The 22,774-nt window shown below is 35.1% G+C and overlaps 2 protein-coding genes across 2 annotated transcripts; both read left to right on the forward strand.

Annotated features, from left to right (window-relative positions):
- The first annotated feature begins 3,323 nt into the window (after positions 1–3,323).
- LOC108207924 (pleiotropic drug resistance protein 1-like) lies at positions 3,324–11,738 on the forward strand. The gene is made up of 23 exons (XM_017378357.2): positions 3,324–3,920; positions 4,015–4,135; positions 4,371–4,459; positions 4,574–4,658; positions 4,772–4,931; positions 5,039–5,115; positions 5,689–5,742; positions 5,830–5,920; positions 6,014–6,315; positions 6,388–6,669; positions 6,792–7,108; positions 7,227–7,387; positions 7,486–7,589; positions 7,684–7,840; positions 7,934–8,097; positions 8,193–8,525; positions 8,685–8,975; positions 9,710–9,793; positions 10,018–10,151; positions 10,284–10,511; positions 10,583–10,754; positions 10,834–11,088; positions 11,205–11,738. Exons 1-23 carry the CDS (start codon positions 3,568–3,570, stop codon positions 11,466–11,468), a joined length of 4,278 nt encoding a protein of 1,425 aa, XP_017233846.1. The 5' UTR covers positions 3,324–3,567; the 3' UTR covers positions 11,469–11,738.
- Positions 11,739–13,458: 1,720 nt separating this feature from the next.
- Positions 13,459–22,054, forward strand: LOC108207920 (pleiotropic drug resistance protein 1). Its single transcript, XM_017378352.2, has 23 exons — positions 13,459–13,977; positions 14,087–14,207; positions 14,869–14,957; positions 15,046–15,130; positions 15,239–15,398; positions 15,508–15,584; positions 16,227–16,280; positions 16,368–16,458; positions 16,552–16,853; positions 16,958–17,239; positions 17,347–17,663; positions 17,780–17,940; positions 18,032–18,135; positions 18,230–18,386; positions 18,468–18,631; positions 18,726–19,058; positions 19,225–19,515; positions 19,956–20,039; positions 20,266–20,399; positions 20,547–20,774; positions 20,860–21,031; positions 21,127–21,381; positions 21,496–22,054. Exons 1-23 carry the CDS (start codon positions 13,607–13,609, stop codon positions 21,757–21,759), a joined length of 4,296 nt encoding a protein of 1,431 aa, XP_017233841.2. The 5' UTR covers positions 13,459–13,606; the 3' UTR covers positions 21,760–22,054.
- The last annotated feature ends 720 nt before the right edge of the window (positions 22,055–22,774 follow it).

The raw sequence follows: 22,774 nt of genomic DNA on the forward strand, positions 1-22,774 counted from the left end.
GGCCTTGTAGACATAAAAAGTACTATATATAAAAATACAAACATATATCAAATTATCAAAATATTACAGACTACCACTATATTTTAATAATGCTACACATAATATGTAATGCTAATAATTAAATCCGAACGTAACTTCAATGACAAAAAAAACCCGAATCTAACACTAGTGAGTAAAATAAAAAAAATTATAGTTGAGTGGTTAGTTTCTAAAGACGCAATAAGTTTAGTGACAAAAAAAATTATCATAATACTGGTAATCAAATCCGAACCTAAGTTAGTGGCTAAAAAAAACAAACCAAACCTAACATTAGTGACTAAAAGAAAAAATAAATTAGTTGAGTGGTAAGTTTCTAAAAACGCTATAAGTTGATTAGCAAAAAAATCTACTTTTCCTAACTTTAAACATTCATCTTAGCGAGATATAATTTGAATAATTAAAATTACATTAAATGTAACAAGGTCGATATATGTGGGTAAAAAGTACTAATAATTTTTTATTGAGTTATTAAAATTTTCTTGCCATGCTATTATGACCAAACAAAAAGTTGTGAATTATATATCTATGTTGAGATTTTAAAAAATTATTAAATATTTTTTAATATTATTGTTATTTTTCTTTGATTTTAATAGTATAAAATGTCAAAATTAGTTAAACTCTTTTTTTACACGATGCCAGGTGACACCTGGACACAAATTTTTTCTGTAATTTGTCTGTCAATTATTTTTAATTTTTTTAATAATTGTTAAATATAAATTTACTCATAGAGCGTTTCCAACTTTTCTTTCCCTACTCATAGACCGTCTCCAGGCAAAAAGTAATCCCGTCCCGCTCAATCCTCATGTGATCTTCGTTCTGTTCAGATCGGGAATTTGACCAATTTTTTGGGATAAACAAGAAAAAAAAGGATTTTATAAAATTTTGGGGATCGTGCCTTCCAATCCCAATTGTATATATACGCAAATAAATTCCATTCGTCCCGTTGGATGGTTAACATTAGTTTTAACACGCTTTTTAAAACCTATTTAAAGTTTCATGATATTTTATTTCTGAATAAAAGTTTGATGTTTAATTTTTTGTTAAAAAAAAATAAATTAAAAAATATTATAAAACTGAACTTTATACTAGACTCAAAATAGGTGCAAATAGTGAACTTTAACAAGCTCATGCGATAGAGGGAGTACCATTTATAATATTATTAAAATTAAAAAAATAATCAATATTTTTAGTGATCAATTTTTTATATTAAACTATATAATATATTTTTAATTTAAATATTATCGTTTATTTATATTATAAATTAATTTAATATGATTTAATGTTAAAAGTATGAGATAATATTATTTATTAGTATATTATGAATTGATATATTATTGTTATTAAAAATTATATAACTCAATTTTTTTTTCAAAGTTAACCTTTTTAGATCCAAACCCTATTTGAATCCGTTGTATGGAGCATCTAAGGGGTCGTTTGGTTGGAGAAGGGGTATGGGGTTGGAATGAGCATCTAAGGGGTCGATTGGTTGGAGAGAGAGTATGAGGTTGAAATGAGGAATCGGATTAAGCTGGTATGAGTTTGAGGTATCATTTCTGATATCAGGTGTTTGGTTGAGTGGTGGAATGAATATGGTTGAATTATAATATTTATGAGTTATTAATTGTAATTAATTTAAAATATTATAATATATATATATATATATATATATATATATATATTCGAGTCATTAATTTCATTTTGTATTAATAATCTACCTGAAATGATAAAAATAGTAATAAAAATAAAAAGAAAGAAGTTTGATTCATGAAACTCTATGTTTCATACCCACCTCGCCCTTGGGTATGAAGATCTCATACCTTTTGGTTTGAAGAATGAGTTTGATGAAAGAAATATTTCAGCTCATATCTGATACCAAAAAACCCGAACCAAACGACCCCTAAAACACTTCAAATCTGAAATATGAGTATTTGGAGATTGTACTCTGGGTTATGTCCAGTTGCTTGCGCGTTGTATGGTCTGACGAAAAGACACTCACCGACGTACGCAAACCAGACTGTCAAGATAATTATGGAAGATAATATCAAGTATGAACACGATAATGTTTGGGCAGTTGCAGTAGTTGGATCCACACTTCCTTCTGCAATTTCCATTAAATGGGTTCAACTTCCAGCCGCGGAGAATTTTGACCTTGCTCATCTCAGGGGGTGTTTGGATGATTGGTGGGAATGGGAATGGGAAATGGGAATGGGGTATGGGAAATGGTAATACAAGGGGTGTGGAGGTATTGATTTACCGGAATGAGGTCCCATTCCAAGCAAAAATTTTACTAATCCAAACACAATATATGGGTATTAGGTTCCGATTCTCGTTAACCGGGTTCATTAACCATCAACCAAACGCCCCCTCAGTATTCCCGCAGGTATTAACTCTTGACTTACTTGTGCGTCTATATTGTATCATGCTGTGTGTTTTACAGGCCATATATTTTCAGTAGAGTCGTATATCATATGACTATGAAGATACAGATATTTATTAGAAAATAGGATGCACAATTTTGAATATTTTATTTTATTTTTATAATTTTTATTTAAATAAAAAATAATTTCATTATTTAAATAAAATAATTTTATAAGATTTATTTTTGTTATCACATTGTAATAACTTATATGTTACATGTCATATTAAATTACTATAAATTATTATTTTAGTTATACCCTAGCTGATTTTATAATTTAAATATCTTTTACTTCTCTCTCCTAAGCTCAAACTAATAATTGTATTGTTACAATTTTTGTTTTAGTTTGTTTTCCAAGATATTTTTGTCTACAGTGGAGAAAAATAATTGAGCTCAATCACCACATTATTTTCGTTGAGACTGAAAGAATCGTCAGCACTTACATCCATACATACACATCCACATCAAAGATAGTAAAAAAGTCTAAAATTGACGGCTAAGCTTTTTGACATGTTAATTGTTTAAGGGCTTTCAATAATTCAGTTCACACTTTTTCAAATGAAACATCCTACTGTAGTATTAAGTCATGAGGTCAATTCAATTTCACTTGAAACTCAATCCTTAAATTGTTCTCTGATTGTTCTATTGCCGACTTGCTGTTGGAATAATATAAAACAATATAACAATCGACCATTTTATAGTTGTTTTTTAAAGTTAACCACATAATTAAATTTGTTACTTGTCAATATTATCGATACATGTTCAAATTATAGAAGCTTCTAATGCCGAGGTATCCACTGGTAAGTGCAGCAACGAATTACAAATATACCAGCACATGGTATAATTGATCACTGAGCTGAACAAAACTGTGCAACAAAATATTATTTTATTTTATATATATAGGGGACTTGTATCTCCAAGTGTCTATATTACAACATCCCATACTCACTACTACGTTGTACGATAACTATTTTTCCATATTAATGTTCTATACAGAGATAAGATGCACATGAGTCTATACTGAGAGTTTCAGAAGAAACCTACGTCCAGTTTACATTCTTTGGCCTAATAAGAAGGTTTTGCCTTTTTACAAGAGTTCCGGGTTCTTAGCAATGAGTATAATGATGGACGGAGCAAATATATACAATGCAAGTCATAGTATAAGAAGTTCGAGGGGTGGTAGTACTTCGTTATGGAGAGATCAGGGTATCGGTGTTTTTTCTAAATCTGTGAGAGATGAAGAAGATGACGAGGAGGCTTTGAAATGGGCTTCTATTGAAAGGCTGCCTACTTTTGATAGGTTGAGGAAAGGCTTACTTCTTGGATCACAAGGTGGTGGCTTTGAAGAAGTTGATATTGATGCTCTCGGAATGCATCAGAGAAAGAATTTAGTGGAGAGGCTTGTAAAGGTGATTGATGAAGATAACGAGAAGTTATTGTCCAAGCTCCGAGATCGAATCGACAGGTAATTATTATTTCTGTTGGATATCTTGAATTTTGTCATTTCATTGATAATTTTGGGTCATTTCTTCTGATCGTCGATGGTATGATGTTATTAGGGTCGGAGTGCAGTTGCCCACAATTGAAGTTAAATTTGAGAATCTGCATGTTGAAGCAGAAACTTTTGCGGGGAGCAGAGCTTTGCCATCTTTTATCAACTTCAATCTTGATATATTGGAGGTATCAACACATATATATAATATATGTGCAGACACTTGCTTTTTTATTTAGATAACATATGATTTCAATGTTTACCTGTAAGAATAAGGGAAGGGGAAGAGGGGATGATTTAAACGCATGACTTCAACAGCCTTACTAAATTTACCTCTGAATCCTCACATATGTTTTTTTCGATTTCTTGTCACATGGTTGTCTACATTCATAGGCACGCTTGATTTTTTTGTCTCATGAACAGGGGCTGTTAAGCATTTTTCATATACTTCCAAATAAAAAGAAGAGATTAACCATCCTGGAAGATGTTAGTGGAGTCATCAAGCCTTGCAGGTAGGCTTTAGTGCAGACGTCAAGATAATTCAAATAATTTAATTCTTTTTCTTTTTAAGTTTGTGATTTTAGAAATAGTTCTCTGATGCTAATTTAATATGTGGTGTGTTATAGGATGACATTACTTTTAGGTCCTCCCAGTTCAGGGAAGACCACACTCATGCTTGCTTTGGCCGGGAAGCTAGATCCGACCCTTAAGGTAAATTTTTTTAGCAAACTATAGATTCTCTTACAGCCTTGTCGATCTTAGATAAATGATTTTGCCATACTGATGAGCTTGGAAACTCGTTTAATATGTACATGCAATATTAGACTTCTGGAAGCGTGACTTACAATGGTCATGGCATGCAAGATTTTGTTCCTCAAAGGTCAGCTGCCTATATAAGCCAATATGATGTCCACATAGGAGAAATGACTGTGAGAGAGACTTTGGCTTTCTCTGGAAGATGCCAGGGGGTCGGGTCAAGCTATGGTTAGTAGTATACGTATCTGATTTCCTTATTCATTTATAATGAGCTTAAATTTCGAAGATTGATTTGCAAGGTGCTATTATGTATAATACTTGTGTATACATCCTAGAAATGTTGGCAGAGCTCGCAAGAAGAGAGAAAGACGCAAATATTAAACCTGATCCTGATGTTGACATCTTCATGAAGGTATAAAAATTGTGGGTATTATATTTCAGAAAATATATTTTTGATGTTTAACTTTCCAGTTTTAGTGAAAAGTGTAAAAATACAGTTGTAAAGATGATATTGTGATCTCTTGGGGCACATTTAAGTAAAATTATTTAAAATCACGTATCTACATATATATTTTTCCCTTTTAGAATATAGCTGTTAGCAGAGAACTGAACAGCTGAAAATAAGTTAATCTAGACCATTTCATTTGGATCCATTCAGTTAATTTGTTTGCCAAAACCTGGATGATGGATCCCGTAATCATGAAGGCATTCTCGAAGTTGGTTTACTGGATAATATTTGAATTTGTGATTTGACTATGATTATAGAACATCGATAAAACAGAATTTCTTTAAATGTATTTGGAGGAATCTATTCTCTCTCACACAGACGCACACACATGCCTCCACTATATCCTCCACTAAACCTTCAACCCGCAAAATATCATAGTTCTGTTGCACTGTATGAATGGAATGAATTGGTGGGATCAAAGTAATTTATGCGACTCATTCCTCATTTTAAGAGTGAAAACTTTGTTTCCGCTTGCAGGCAGCATCAACAGTAGGTCAAGAGGATAGTGTGGTCATAGATTATGTCCTGAAGGTATCAAAGTTTTTAATAAGGTCTTCAAAATCACAATGAGGAAAGGTAACAATAATGGATGAACTTATGCCTCACATGAAATTGCAGATTTTGGGACTTGAAGAGTGTGCAGACACTATGGTAGGAGACCAGATGATCCGGGGTATATCTGGAGGACAGAAGAAACGTGTTACAACAGGTTAAACAAACATTTTAATTAACTTAAAGCTCTCAAGCAAGATGATGTATAGGCAGAAGTAAACAAGATAAGAAATTATATTTTTAATTGCAGGTGAGATATTGGTAGGACCTGCGAGGGCACTTTTTATGGATGAGATATCTACTGGTTTGGACAGTTCGACAACTTTTCAAATTGTAAAAGCGCTGCAGCATACTGTGCACATTCTGCAAGGAACTGCTCTTATATCTCTCCTGCAGCCTGCTCCGGAAACTTTTGAGCTATTTGATGACATTATTCTCTTATGTGATGGTTACATAGTGTATCAGGGTTCCCGTGAACATGTGCTTGACTTTTTTGAATCTATAGGTTTTAAATGCCCAGAAAGAAAAGGTGTTGCAGATTTCTTGCAAGAAGTACGTGAGCCATGTTCAATATGCATAACAGATTGCTTTATTTTTTTCAAGTCTAATATTAGTTGGGTACAGGTGACGTCAAAGAAAGATCAGAAACAATACTGGCTCCATAGAGATCAACCTTACAGATTTATTACATCCAAAGAATTGGCTGAGGCTTTCCAGTCATTCCATGTCGGACAACAAGTTACAAATGATCTTGCAACCTCATTTGACAAAAGCAAAAGCCATCCAGCTGCTTTAACCACCGATAAGTATGGTATTAACAAGACTGAACTACTGAAAGCCTTGACTGCTAGAGAAATTTTGCTAATGAAGAGAAACTCATTTATTTACGTATTCAAGCTGTTTCAAGTGAGTTTCTTAGATTCACGATCTTATAATATATCTTCTTCTATGTTTGTATGCAGTAATTTTGTCTGGTCTTGCCTATACCTGTATTGTTAGTAGTGATATCTACCTGTAATCTTTTGTAGCTTACTGTGATGGCATTGGCACTCATGACACTGTTCTTAAGAACTGAGTTAAACCAAAATACAACTACTGAAGGAGGGTTATACACGGGTGCTTTGTTTTTTGGTGTTGTTATGATCATGTTTAATGGAAGTGCAGATCTTGCCATGACAATAGTAAGGCTTCCTGTCTTTTACAAGCAAAGAGACCTTCTTCTTTTTCCTACATGGACATACACTCTTTTAACATGGATTACCAAGATACCGGTGACATTTGTGGAAGTTGGCTTGTGGGTATCCCTAACCTATTATGTGATTGGATTTGATCCGAATATTGGAAGGTAAACAAATAAATCAGAACAGTTATGAGTTAACTTAGCAAATTGCATTCAGAGAAGTATGCCTGATATATTCTTGAACCTGTGATACTTAAAAAATGATAGTCGATTCTCATTGCAGATTGGCTAAACAATACCTGATATTCGTACTAATTAATCAGATGGCTTCTGCACTATTCCGGATGGTGGGGGCACTTGGAAGGACGATGATTCTAGCATACACATTTGGTGGATTTGCAATGCTTGTACTATTTTCATTAGGTGGATTCGTCCTAGCTCGAGGTACAGTAACATGTCTGTTGAGTGACGCTTTTCGTTTTTGCTCATCTTGCTTATCATTTTACATGTGTTTACCCTATTGCGTATATTGTATGTTGTAGGGGATGTAGCGGACTATTGGATATGGGGTTACTACATCTCCCCAATGATGTATGGTATGAATGCCATTGCGGTGAATGAATTTCTTGGCCATCAATGGAGCAAAGTAAGCATATTGTACTTGACCATTCATTTTGATTTGTGCCACTATCTGCTCTTTCTAGACACTAAACTGATAAGAAATGATTTTTGTTGCAAAGTTAACTTCAAATGGGAGTGAGACCATTGGGGTTGCAGTTTTGAAGTCTCGTGGTTTCTTCCCATATTCATACTGGTACTGGATAGGCACTGCGGCCCTTGTTGGATTCATTCTAATATTCAACTTTGGGTACACAATGGCACTTATATATCTTAACCGTGAGTGTTCTACTATATATTTTTTTTAAGTTTCTGCTTCTTTTCTTATATAGCTAATACAGTAATTTACTAATATGTCAATGTATCCTGCAGCTCTGGGAAGGCCTCAAGCTGTTATACCAGAGGAAAGTGATGGAGCTGAACAAGCTGCCGAGTTGATTAAAAATAATCAGAACAGAAGGAAAGGAATGGTTCTTCCATTTGAACCACATTCTATTACATTTGATGATATTAAATATTCTGTTGACATGCCACAGGTACATATAAGAAAGTGGAATATAAGTAGCAATATAAAAGTATGTAAACGTCTAACTACATGTACCTAAGCTTTCCAAATATATTACTCCTACAGGAAATGAAAGAGCAGGGTGTTGTCGAAAATAGACTATTGCTTCTGAAGGGTGTAAGTGGAGCTTTCAGGCCTGGTGTTCTGACTGCATTAATGGGTGTCAGTGGTGCTGGCAAAACAACTTTAATGGATGTTCTGGCTGGTCGTAAAACTAGTGGACATATTGAGGGTAACATTACTGTTTCGGGTTATCCAAAGAAGCAGGAGACATTTGCTCGAATATCTGGATACTGCGAGCAGAATGACATCCACTCGCCTCATGTTACTGTGTATGAGTCATTGCTCTACTCCGCCTGGCTGCGGTTGCCTTCAGAAGTTGACAAGGACAAAAGAAAGGTCTGTCTGAAATATATATAGTGGAGTGCAGTTTACCCTTGTTCAGTTTATCTGCTTATAAATGCACACATGTTCCTAAGCTGTAACTTTTATGGAGACAGGAACAGTACCATGACATGAAGCGAAGATCTTGTGCTAATATGATTTGGTATTTTTCAGATGTTTGTCAACGAGGTCCTGGAACTTGTTGAACTAGACACCTTGAAGGAAGGGCTGGTAGGGTTGCCAGGTGTAAATGGTCTTTCGACTGAGCAGCGCAAGAGGCTAACTATTGCAGTTGAACTGGTATCAAATCCCTCGATAATATTCATGGATGAGCCAACTTCAGGACTGGATGCCAGAGCTGCTGCAATCGTGATGAGAACAGTTAGGAATACTGTAGACACGGGGAGGACAGTTGTTTGCACTATCCATCAACCTAGCATCGACATATTTGAAGCTTTCGACGAGGTAATAGTTCCTTTGAGAAACAGACTGGAAAATACATACATAGAATTTGTTTGTACACTTATTATTATGCGCAGATATAAAACAAGTGTGAGGAGGGACCTCATGTTATGGGTCCTGGTCCCTGTCATACATGTGCCGGGGACCCCTTAACTAACACTCACTTTTCTGCCGTTGGATGAATATCTATAACCTACCTAATAGAGTAGTGTAGTGAGATATGTTAAATGTATGCAGTAGAGTAGTGTAGTGAGATATAAGTATGATTATCATATTCTGAGTGAATAAGCACAAACAAATATTTTAGTAATTATAAGCATGGTATCATTAAGTTTATTTATATAATTAGGTTTTTGTTTATATTTTCATTTCATTGGATACAGTTAAACATAACATAAATAGTTTCTTTTTTCAAGCGATTGTCTAAATTTTCAAAATTTCTCCTTAATCATTAATCTAGTTAACTAGTTTAATTTATTTGAATTGGAAGTATGTTTCTTGATTTTATATTTTTGCGGTTTTAAAACCGAAACCGAAACTGGCGGTTTGATTGCGGTTGTGGTTTTCAATTTTTAAAACCGAGGACTTACAGTTTCGGTTTTACCCCCCAAAACCGAACCGAACCGAGGTTTGCTCTCCCTAGAACTAGGATAGTGCCCACAATTAGAATTAGCTTTTTTTCCTAGCTTTGTGTAAATTGTAAAGAAACTAAAAACCTATTGTTACATGGGTCGCAGCTTTTCCTGATGAAGCGAGGAGGACAGGAGTTATATGTGGGTCCAGTGGGTCACCATTCTTGTGAATTGATCAAATACTTTGAGGTGAGATGCATTGAGTTGTAACTTGATATTCTCTGTCTCCAGGTTCTTGTGCCTTGTCAGACAAAGCATGCTGTTTTAGCATGTTCATCAATTTTTCCATATTTACAGAAAGGCAAATATCATAGGAATTAATTGCCTATCGGTTTCTTGAAATGGCTATGTACTTTACACAGGGAACTACTCTTTGAATAATTGTACTGACTTTATAATTTATTTATTTCAAGGCGATCCCAGGGATAAATAAAATCAAAGATGGATATAATCCGGCAACCTGGATGCTAGAAGTTACTGCATCTTCTCAAGAACTAATTCTAGGGGTTGATTTTACTGCACTTTACCAAAACTCAGATCTGTACAAGTAGGTTCTTCTGCAAGACTTTTTGCATATTACAAGCAAACTTATATTATCGGTCCTATATATTCTGAATATAAAATATTGCTACTTTTGCTTCATAATGATAGCCCTACTTGTGTGTGTGTGTGTATGCAGAAGAAACAAAGCCCTTATCAGAGATTTAGGTACACCTCGTCCTGGTTCTTCAGATATTAGCTTCCTGAGTCAGTACTCCCAATCTTTCGTGGTCCAGTGTGTGGCTTGTTTATGGAAACAACGTTGTTCATATTGGCGAAACACATCCTATACTGCAGTGAGATTTATCTTCACGGTAGCTATAGCAACTTTGTTTGGGTCGTTGTTCTGGGACCTTGGAACCAAATTGTAAGTTACAAGTATAGGGTACTAGGGCTCCCAAAAGTATAGTCTCCGTTTAATCAAGTATATGTATGCAGGGATAGTCGGCAAGATCTGTTTAATGCAATGGGCTCGATGTATTGTGCTGTCCTCTTCCTTGGATCCCAAAATTCTAATTCAGTGCAGCCAGTTGTGGCTGTAGAACGTACAGTATTTTATAGAGAAAGAGCTGCAGGAATGTATTCTGCTTTGCCATATGCATTTGCGCAGGTACTCGAGTTGAAACCTGTTGTTATAGTGAGTGTCAAAACATATATTTTTGGGAATTAACTCATATTTGGCTCTGCAGGTTCTAGTGGAAATCCCGTATATCTTTTTCCAAACTGGAGTATACGGTCTTATTGTTTATTCCATGATGGGATTTGAATGGACAGTGTTGAAATTCTTTTGGTACTTGTTCTTCATGTTCTTCACCTTTCTCTACTTCACCTTCTATGGTATGATGGCTGTGGCCATAACTCCCAGTGCCGATATTGCTGCTATCGTTGGTGCTGGAGTTTTTAACTTCTGGAATCTCTTTTCAGGATTCTTCCTCCCTCGACCTGTAAGTTGTTCTAGTACCTCACCCCGATATTTTACCTCTTTAAGATGACTGATATTTTTCTAAAGAAAAGTTAAAGTAGAGATATTAATGTTTGTTAATTGTTAATATAACAACAGCTTACGCCAGTATGGTGGAGATGGTATATTTGGCTATGTCCAGTTGCTTACACCTTATATGGTCTGCTTGCATCACAATTTGGTGACATTGACGACAAGACCCTCTCAGACACAGACCAAACTGTCCAGAACTTCATCGAAGATTATTTTGGGTTTCATCATGATAAAGTATGGGCCGTTGCACTCGCTGTAGTTGGATTCGCAGTTCTCTTTGCATTCACATTTGCCTTCTCCATAAAAGCATTCAACTTCCAGAGACGCTAGCCAGGCGATACTGCATCTACACCTAGCAAATATTTCTTATGGGAAATCAACTGTCGAAATTGTTGTAATGCTATTGAGCTTCCCAGACAAGAGATTAGTTGGACCAAGTAAATTTTCAGATCGGAGGATCAATTCAAAATTGTAATAAATGTGGACATGTGTATCTCTAACAGTATGGGTGTGAACTATCTTAATGTATAATAAACAATCTAGAAAATTAAATTATATATTATTTTAAATAATAAGCAGTCTGACGATCAATTTTATGAACTGTTCTTAGATGATTCCTTATTATTCTTGTAGTACTAAAATTAATTTATTAGTAAGAATATCATGTGAAAAAAGTAGGAAAGTGTGAAAAAAAATTAGAGAATGAATATTTAATTATAAAAATAAAACAAAGAAATGTTGGCTGTTACTTGTAAGTGAGAAACGAAAGAGAAATTCTAATTTTCTAAGAAATGACCGACTCTTTTTAAATAATTTATATCACATGTTAAATTTTCTTTCTGTCCTACTCATTTTTATACATTTTTTAACACTATTTAGTACGTATTTTAATATATTTATAAAATATAGTTTTATAACTTATTTTCTCACTTTTATTAAATGCCTCATACTCATCTTTTGATATATACAATTATGAGAAACTGGAGTATAATTGAAGGGAGGATAATATCATATAATTAATTCTCCGGAGATGTTTTTATTATTTTCTATTAAAACATAGCAGGAGATAAATAAATGTTTAAGTTGCTCAGCGAACCTTTTACACACACAAAAAAAGTTATATAATTATTCAGCCGAAAGAAGCATGATAATCACTATATTTTTTTTACATTTTTCACATTGCTGAAATACCGATAAAATCTTGTCTTAAAACACTTGGTTGAAAATATATAAAAATAATTGCTATAAATAAAAATGATAAATAAGCAAAAATTTCATCACTCCAACCGTTCAACGCGATTTTCTCACACTTCAAATTTATAATATTGTTTGTATCTGTTGAAAATTTATCTGAAATGATTTCACATCATCTAATTATTATATTAAAATATTAAATTATATTTATAATAAATTAAAATAACAATAATATATTATTTTATAATCTATTGGATCATTGTAAACCAATCAGTGAATATTCTCTTTATCGTTTTCTCTGTGATTTTGAGCAATTTCAGAAGAAGGCAGAGAATCGTCGATGAAGAAAATGGTGGCCCCCCACACTCTACATTTGAAAAAGAAAAGGAAGAGAATCGTGGCCACAGTATACATCCAATCCAAATAATTGGTAAAAAGTCTAAAAGTGCGGGCTAAGGATCTCGACATGTTTATTTTATTTTTCTTGAAGAGAATCCGTATATTGTTTATTGTTCCAGTTATTCTTTTCAGGCTTTCCAGATTTGGGTTGTTGATTTTGCCAAAAAGAATGGGTTGCAAAATTGGTTTGAGAAAAACAGAAGAATATAGTACCTGGAGTTTTATATATTTTTAAAACAAAAGAATAATCAGGTAAATAAATATATTAAATGTTGCTTAAAATATATCTTATTTCGTTTTTCATCTATTAAATAATTATTTTAATAACAAAATCCAAAAAAAAAAAAATTAAACTAAAGCTTTCTAAATCACTAAAATATAATATTCTCTCGTTTCAGAACACGTCTCTTTTGATTTTGACTAATTAAATTAATTATATTCGACTCAAATTTATATATTATAGCAAACCTTACTAGTCTCATTTAGTCTATTTTAAAATATCATTTTTATAATAAATAAATATTTTTAATATATAATGAAAAATGGGTTAATTTCATTTTATATAATTTTGGACGGAGGAAATATTATTACATTCGTAAGGAAGACAGTGATCTGCCCAAAGGATCTCGGATTTTCTTCATCAAGTTTCATGCAATATCTTATTTCATTGCACATGTACTTAAATACGAAGCATGTGTTTCGTGAAAATATTACAAAATCCCATACAACTGTGACTGTCTACCGGTAGTTGATTATAGGATAAACTAAAAAAATCCCATATCAATGTTGGCCTAATAAGGTGGTTTTTCTTGCTCTTCTGTAAGAGTTGTGTGGGTTGAGGCCATTTTTGTACTAATATTTGTGGCTTCTTAGCAATGAGTGTAGTAATGGAGGCAGCAAATATATACAATGCAAGTCATGGTAAATCAAGTTCTGGAGATAAAAGCCTGAGAAGTGGTAGTACTTCGTTTTGGAGGGATCAGGGTATCGATGTTTTTTCGAAATCTGTGAGAGATGATGAAGAAGATGATGAGGAGGCTTTGAAATGGGCTTCTATTGAAAGGCTGCCTACTTTTGATAGGCTGAGGAAAGGCTTGCTTCTTGGATCACAAGGTGGTGGCTTTGAAGAAGTTGATATTGATGCTCTTGGAGTGCAGCAGAGAAAGAATTTAGTGGAGAGGCTTGTGAAGGTGGCTGATGAAGATAATGAGAAGTTCTTGTTGAAGCTCCGGGATCGAATAGATAGGTGATTATTGTTTCTGTTGGATCTCTTGAGTTTTGTCATTTTATTGATGATTTGATGGTGAATGAAATTTGGGTCATTTCTTGAAATTGTGGTTGGTATGATGTTTTAGGGTTGGAGTGCAGTTGCCCACAATTGAAGTTAGATTTGAGAATCTGCATGTTGAAGCAGAAGCTTTTGTAGGGAGCAGAGCTTTGCCTTCTTTTATCAACTTCAATCTTGATATATTGGAGGTATCAGCATATATATATATAAGAGTAGACATTTGCTAATTTTATTTCTCTTTGAATACTATCTTATTCTTCAATATATTCGTCTAATTATAAGGGCTGGTAGTTTTGGGGGAATGATTTGAACCCCTGACCTCAACAGCCTCACTGACCAGGACTCTGTTCAGCAATTAGCGGTAAGCGGACTGAATTAGTTGTTTAAACACCTTCCCTCTAGAGCCCGACTCGCTAGGTTCTGCTCGGCAATTAGCCATTAGCGATAGAGGAGTGATTTTAGTTGTTTTGACTATTGAGTAAGTTATTTTGACTAGTGGCTGAATTAGCTATTTGTAATGAAATAGTTTGATAAATAGTTGTTTGAGTCAGCTGTCACGTATTTTTACTATAAACATGACAATGGTCTAACTGAAAAAGCTCCTCCAAGCGGTATTTTAAAGTTAGCGAAGTCCAAACAGCTATTTCAATACGCTAACAACTAAACACCAATATCAGAGGATTAATGTAGTCACACCTCTAAGCTGCTTTAATCCTCTATATTTTCTCAAAACTTTAACTTCAAAGTAGGGCTACCTCCAAATCCTTACAGATGCTTTTCCATTTTCTTGTCACTTGGTTTTTCATGGGTATTCATGCGCAAATGCTTGTATTTCGTTTATCTCGCCAGGGTCTGTTAAGCATTTTCCATATACTTCCAAATAATAAGAAGAAGTTAACTATCCTAGAAGATGTTAGCGGAGTCCTCAAGCCTTCCAGGTAGGATTTAATGCAGAGAGGATTCAAATAATTTAATTCCTTTCCTTTTTAATTCTCTTTTGCTAATTTTTTATGTGGTGTGTTGTAGGATGACCTTACTTTTAGGTCCTCCTAGTTCAGGGAAGACCACACTGATGCTTGCTTTGGCTGGGAAGCTAGATCCAACCCTAAAGGTATTTCCGCAACTATCACATTTTTATCAGACTTGTCAATCTTAGCTGAAGGATTTTGCAATTCCCGTTGAACTTGGAAACTCGTATAATATGTACATCCAATAGTAGACCTCTGGAAGCGTGACTTACAATGGCCACAGCATGCACGAGTTTGTTCCTCAAAGATCAGCTGCCTATATCAGCCAATACGATCTCCATATAGGAGAAATGACCGTGAGAGAAACTTTGGCTTTCTCTGGAAGATGCCAGGGGGTAGGATCAAGTTATGGTGAGTAGTAAACGCATCTGATTTCCTTATTCCTTTGTAAAAATCTTGCATTTTAATTTGCTTCAAACTCAAGGTTCTTTGATATATAATACTTTTTTATACTTCACAGAAATGTTGGCAGAGCTGGCAAGAAGAGAAAAAGAAGCAAATATTAAACCCGATCCTGATGTTGATATCTTTATGAAGGTAAAAAAGTTGTGAGTTATATCCTAGAATATCTAGAAAATATCAATGAAGCTAAACTTGCTGTTTTACTGAAAAGTGTAAAAATACTGTTGTAAAGATGATATTGTGATCTTTTGCGGCACATCTAGGCAATATTAGCTAAAACACCTGTTTACATATAATCTTTTTCCTTTTTGATGTTGTTTTTGAAGTTGGAAGGGAACTGAAAAGCTTTAAAAAATAATAATCATAACCTTATGATTTGGATTCATTCAGTTCATTTATTTGCAATAACCTGGCTGATGAATCCTAAAATCATGAAACCAACCATGGAGCTGGTAACCCTACCTATACTCAAATTTGCAATCAGTAGAACATATTTTATTTTAATGGTAAATTGGGGAATTTATCCCCCCCCCCCCCCCTCTCTCCCCCTCCCTCCCTCCCTCTCACACACAAACACACATACCTTCTCTAAAGCTCGAACCGTCATCCTCTTGTTACTAAAAGGAAAGGAGAATTCACAGGACTATAAGCCATGATGCCAAGGGATGAAAGAAAAATATTGAAGTTGTATTTTTGTGTATGAAGGCAACAAATCTAAAAGTAGTTTATGCGACTCTTTCCTTATTTTTAGAGTGACGACTTTGTTTCCACTTTCAGGCAGCTTCAACAGCAGGTCAAGAGGCTAGTGTGGTCACAGATTATGTCTTGAAGGTATTAAAGTTTCTGATAAAGTAGTCAAAATCACAATGAGGAAAGGAAGCATTAATGGATAAACTTATGCCTCACATAAAATTGCAGGTTTTGGGACTTGATGTTTGTGCAGACACTATGGTAGGAGACCAGATGGTTCGGGGTATATCTGGAGGACAGAAAAAACGTGTTACAACAGGTTAGACAAACATTGCAATTAACTTACAAGTCCCAAGTAAGTCGATGTTTAGGCTGAAGTACACAAGCTAGGAAATTGTATTGTTTATTGTAGGTGAGATGCTGGTGGGACCTGCGAGGGCACTTTTTATGGATGAGATATCTACTGGTTTGGACAGTTCGACAACTTTTCAAATTGTGAAAGCACTGCAGCATACTGTGCACATTCTGCAAGGAACTGCTCTTATATCCCTCCTGCAACCGGCTCCGGAAACTTTTGATCTATTTGATGATGTTATTCTCTTATCTGATGGCTACATAGTGTATCAGGGTTCCCGTGAACATGTGCTTGACTTTTTTGAATCTATGGGTTTTAAATGCCCAAAAAGAAAAGGTGTTGCCGATTTCTTGCAGGAAGTAAGTGATCTATGTTTATCATGCTTAACAGATTGCTTAATTAGCAGCTTAGTAAAAGAATATATGCTTTACTTTTTTCAAGTCTAATTTATCTATGGGTGCAGGTGACATCAAAGAATGATCAGAAACAGTACTGGCTACACAGAGATCAACCTTACAGATTTATCACATCCAAGGAATTTGCCGAGGCTTTCCATTCATTCCATGTTGGACAACAAGTTGGAAATGATCTGGCAACCTCATTTGACAAAAGCAAAAGCCATCCAGCTGCTTTAACCACCGATAAGTATGGCATTAACAAGACTGAACTACTGAAAGTTGTGACTGCAAGAGAAATTTTGCTTATGAAGAGAAACTCATTTGTTTACATATTCAAGCTGTTTCAAGTGAGTTTCTTATATGCTCGTGATCTTTCACATATCTTCTTTCAAATTATTTGGTCATAACTGTACCTCTATCATTAGAAGTAACACTTACCTGTGATCTTTTGTAGCTTGCTACAATGGCATTGATACTAATGACACTGTTCTTAAGAACTGAGTTCGAGCAAGATACAACTACTGATGGAGGGTTATACATGGGTGCTTTGTTTTTTGGTGTTGGTATGCTCATGTTTAATGGAATGGCAGATCTTGCCTTGACAATTGCAAAGCTTCCTGTCTTTTACAAGCAAAGAGACCTTCTTTTTTTTCCTGCATGGTCATACGCTCTTCCAACATGGATTCTCAAAATACCCATTACATTTGTGGAAGTTGGTGTGTGGGTAGTCCTAACTTACTATGTGATTGGATTTGATCCGAATGTTGGAAGGTAAAAAATGAATCAGAACAGTTATGAGATAAGTTACCAACTTGTGCTGAGAGAAGTTTAATTGATATATTCTTGTGCCTGTAATACTAAACAACAATAGTCTATTCTCATTGCAGATTCGCTAAACAATACCTGATACTCGCGCTTATCAATCAAATGTCTTCTGCTCTGTTCCGGATGATTGGGGCACTAGGAAGGACTATGATTCTTGCAAATACATTTGGTGGATTTGGATTGCTTGTACTATTTGTACTAGGCGGGTTCGTCCTAGCTCGAGGTACAGTAACATGTATGTTGAGTGATTATTTTGTTTTTGCTTATCTTCTGACATGTGTTTACCCTACTGTCTATATTGTGTAATGTGATAGGGGATGTGAAGGACTATTGGACATGGGGTTACTATAGCTCTCCGATGATGTATGGTATGAATGCCATGGCAGTGAATGAATTTCTTGGTCACCAATGGAGCAAAGTAAGCATATTGTATTTGAAATTTCATTTCCAATTGTGCCCCTACCTACTCATTGTAGAAACTAAACTGATTAGAAATTATTGTTAATGAAAAGTTAACTTCAAATGGGAGTGAGACCTTAGGGGTTGCAGTTTTAAAGTCTCGAGGTTTCTTCCCGTATTCATACTGGTACTGGATAGGCGTTGCGGCCCTTGTTGGATTCATTCTAATATTCAACTTTTGGTACACAGTGGCACTTATGTTTCTTAACCGTGAGCCTTCTACTTATTTTTTTTTCTTCTTTTTATTTCTCCATTTTTGCTTCTTTTCTTATATTTCATTGTACCCTGCAGCTCTGGGAAGGCCTCAAGCCATTGTACCAGAGGAAATTAATGCAGCTGGACAAGCTGCTGAGTGTGCTGAGAATGATCATAACAAGAAGAAAGGAATGGTTCTTCCATTTGAACCACATTCCATCACATTTGAAGATATCAAATATTCTGTTGATATGCCACAGGTACATAAAAGGATTGGAACATACGTTGCAATTTCGAAGTATGTAAATTTTGAAGTACATGTACCTAAACTGTCCAAATCTATAAATTTTACAGGAAATGAAAGGGCAAGGTGTTGTAGAAGATAAACTATTGCTTCTGAAGGGTTTAAGTGGAGCTTTCAGGCCAGGTGTTCTAACTGCACTAATGGGTGTCAGTGGTGCTGGCAAAACAACTTTGATGGATGTTCTGGCTGGTCGTAAAACTGGTGGATATATTGAAGGTAGCATTACTGTTTCAGGTTATCCAAAGAAGCAGGAGACATTTGCTCGAATAGCTGGGTACTGTGAGCAGAATGACATCCACTCACCTCATGTTACTGTATATGAGTCCTTGCTCTACTCAGCCTGGCTGCGGTTGCCTTCAGAAGTTGATACAGACAAAAGAAAGGTCCATCTGAAATATATGTAGTGTAGCGCAGTTTACTCTTGTTAAGCATATCTGCTTATTAGTGCACATATGTTCCTGAGCTGTAACTTTTATGGAGCCAGAAAGTAGGAACTGTACCATGACATGAAGCAAAGAACTTGTGCTAATATGTTTCGGTCCTTTTCAGATGTTTGTCAACGAGGTCCTGGAACTTGTGGAACTAGACGTATTGAAGGGAGCGCTGGTGGGGTTGCCAGGTGTAGATGGTCTTTCAACAGAGCAGCGCAAAAGGCTAACTATTGCAGTTGAATTGGTATCAAATCCTTCGATAATATTCATGGATGAACCAACTTCAGGGCTGGATGCAAGAGCTGCTGCAATAGTGATGAGAACAGTTAGGAATACTGTAGACACAGGAAGGACAGTTGTTTGCACTATCCATCAACCAAGCATTGACATATTTGAAGCTTTCGACGAGGTATTCGCTCCTTTTATAAACAGACTACAGATCTATGAAATCTAGACACAAAATTTGCTTATAAATATGCACCAATATATCAAAATATATGAGGAATGGGACCTGACCCCGAAGGTCGGCATGAGTGTCAGGAGGGCAATTATATAGCAAATACACTGCATATGTTTATGCAAACGTATAAATACCCGATCAATTGTGTAAGTTAGTACATAGATGCTTAAACATTGTATACATGTGCATGTAGTCATATTATCAAATTCTTTTATGAAAAATGGAAACGAAGTTGGGAGAGATGAGAAAGGGTCCACGTGGAAGAAAGTGAAGGTGCCGCATGATATATGTAGTCAGTCTCTTTATATGATGAATTAAAATTAGCTTCTTCTTTTTTTACTCTGTGCAAACTTTAGATAGACTAAAAGCTACTGTTACATGGGTTGCAGCTTTTCCTGATGAAACGAGGAGGACTGGAGTTATATGTGGGGCCTGTGGGTGACCAATCTTGCGAATTGATCAAATACTTTGAGGTGAGATGCATTGATTATGAGCTGTAAATTTGATATTCTCTCTGTCTTGCACCGTCATACTAAGCATGTTATCTAGCATGTTCATCAAATCTGTCCCTATTTATAAAGAAAGCATATATTATCAGAATTAATTGCATATCGATTTTTTGATATGGCTAATGTACTTGAGACGGGGAAGCACTGTTTGAATAGCTATACTGACTTTATAATTCTATTTTCTTTTAAGGCGGTCCCAGGGATAAATAAAATCCAAGATGGATATAATCCAGCTACCTGGATGCTAGAAGTTACTTCATCTTCTCAAGAATTAATTCTGGGGGTTGATTTCACTGCACTTTACCAAAACTCAGATTTGTACAAGTAGGTTCCTTTCCAAGACATTGTGCATATTACAAGCAAACTGATATTGTCCTATTGTGAAAATTCACTGTTACATTTGCTGGACTTTCATTTCCTTTTTTTCTTTCGCTGCATAATAATAGCTCCACTTGTGTATATATATTGCAGAAGAAACAAAGCCCTTATTAGAGATTTAAGTACACCTCGTCCTGGTTCTTCAGATATTAGCTTCCCGAGCCAGTACTCCCAATCTTTCATGGTCCAATGCGTGGCTTGTCTATGGAAACAACGATGCTCATATTGGCGAAATACATCCTACACTGCAGTGAGATTTCTCTTTACGGCAGCTATAGCAATTATGTTTGGGTCTATGTTCTGGGGCCTTGGTTCCAAAACGTAAGTTACAAGTACAGAGTAACCAACTTTTAAAGGACCAAAACTTTTAGTATAGTCATCAGTTAATAGGACTATATCTGTGCAGGCATACTCGGCAAGATCTGTTTAATGCAATGGGCTCGATGTATTGTGCTGTCCTCTTCCTTGGGGTCCAAAATTCTGCTTCAGTGCAGCCAGTTGTGGCTGTAGAACGTACTGTATTTTATAGAGAAAGAGCTGCAGGAATGTATTCTGCTTTGCCATATGCATTTGCGCAGGTGAATAATCCACTCTAGTTGAATCTTGTTGTTACAGTTTCCTGCCCTAACTGTATCAAACAGTTATGGGAATTAATTTATATTTCCCTGTGCAGGTTTTAGTAGAAATCCCATATGTCGCTTTTCAAACTGGAGTATATGGTCTTATTGTTTATTCCATGATCGGATTTGAATGGACAGCGGTGAAATTCTTTTGGTATATGTTCTTCATGTTCTTCACCTTTCTCTACTTTACACTCTATGGTATGATGGCTGTGGCTGTAACTCCGAATGCCAATATTGCTGCCATCATTGCTGCGGCATTTTATGGGTTGTGGAATCTGTTTTCAGGATTCATCATTCCTCGACCTGTAAGTTCTTCTAGTACCTCAGCGCAATATTTTACCTCTTTAAGATGGCTGATATTTTTTTAAAAAAGCTAAAGTAGAGAGATATTAATGTTTGTTTTATTAATATAACAACAGAGTACGCCAGTATGGTGGAGATGGTATGTTTGGCTATGTCCAGTTGCTTACACCTTATATGGTCTGATTGCATCACAATTTGGTGACATTGACGACAAGACCCTCTCAGACACAGACCAAACTGTCCAGAACTTCATCGAAGATTATTTTGGGTTTCATCATGATAAAGTATGGGCAGTTGCACTCGCGGTAGTTGGATTCACGTTTCTCTTTGCATTCACATTTGCCTTCTCCATAAGAGCATTCAACTTCCAGAGACGGTAGAAAGGCTATGGTACATCTACTCCTCGCAAGATTTGCTGATTTGGATGGAGATGATCAGAAGAAAGTGTTGTAATGCTATTAGGCTTCCTAGTTCCCAGAGTGATAGGGGTCAAGTCAATACATTTCAGTCAAATAAAGTCGATACACTTTTTGTGGTTTGAGAAGTAGTTACTTGGCGCCAAAATCAGTTACAAAAAGACCATTACTTTCATTTCGATCAGATTTTATTGTGCATTTCAGTTTACAATTGTATAAATAGTTCCAGAATGTATTGATGCAGATTTTTATCAAGAAATCTCTCCCTCTCTCCCTCTCTCTCTCTCTCTCTCCCCCTCATTTCTGTTATCTCTCTCATTTCAATCCATCTCTATGTTCGTTTCTGTAAATCCCTATTAAGATCTGTTTAGATTATTAATGGATTGTACAGCTTAACAGTATCACAGACACAGAGGTTGGCAAAAAGCGCTAGCAAGCAAGCAAACATTCATTACGGATTCTCGAATGTTCAAACTTCAAATGCGCGATATACACAGGAATGGATAGAATCTGGTATTTAGGTCTTCTGCAGAAGTTCTAAAACCTCATCTCATCTCATGGGTTAAGGGTCTCCGTAAAATTTGTATAATGCCTTGGTTTTTTTTCAAGGGTCTTGAAAAGAATTGAACGAATTGGATAAGGGGATAAAAGGAATGAATAAAATTAAAATATTCTTTTATGACAAAAAAAAATTAAAATATTCTTTTGACAGTATAATTTTCACTTAAATAAATGGGAATTTAGTTGTGTGCAAGCTCCACGATTATATTATTTATTCTATCTGATAATCCGTGTTTATTTTTGAAATATATGTTTATTTTAGTAATTTGTATAATGTATATATATTTTATATATATTATTTAATATTAATATATATGATATGATATATTATTAATTATTTTATTTTATAAATAGGCTGATTTGTACATAATTAAATTTAAATTTTCATTTTAGTGAAAATAAAAAATTTCCAATGATT

Source organism: Daucus carota, chromosome 2 (genome assembly GCF_001625215.2).
Source record: "Daucus carota subsp. sativus chromosome 2, DH1 v3.0, whole genome shotgun sequence".
NCBI lineage: Eukaryota > Viridiplantae > Streptophyta > Magnoliopsida > Apiales > Apiaceae > Daucus > Daucus carota.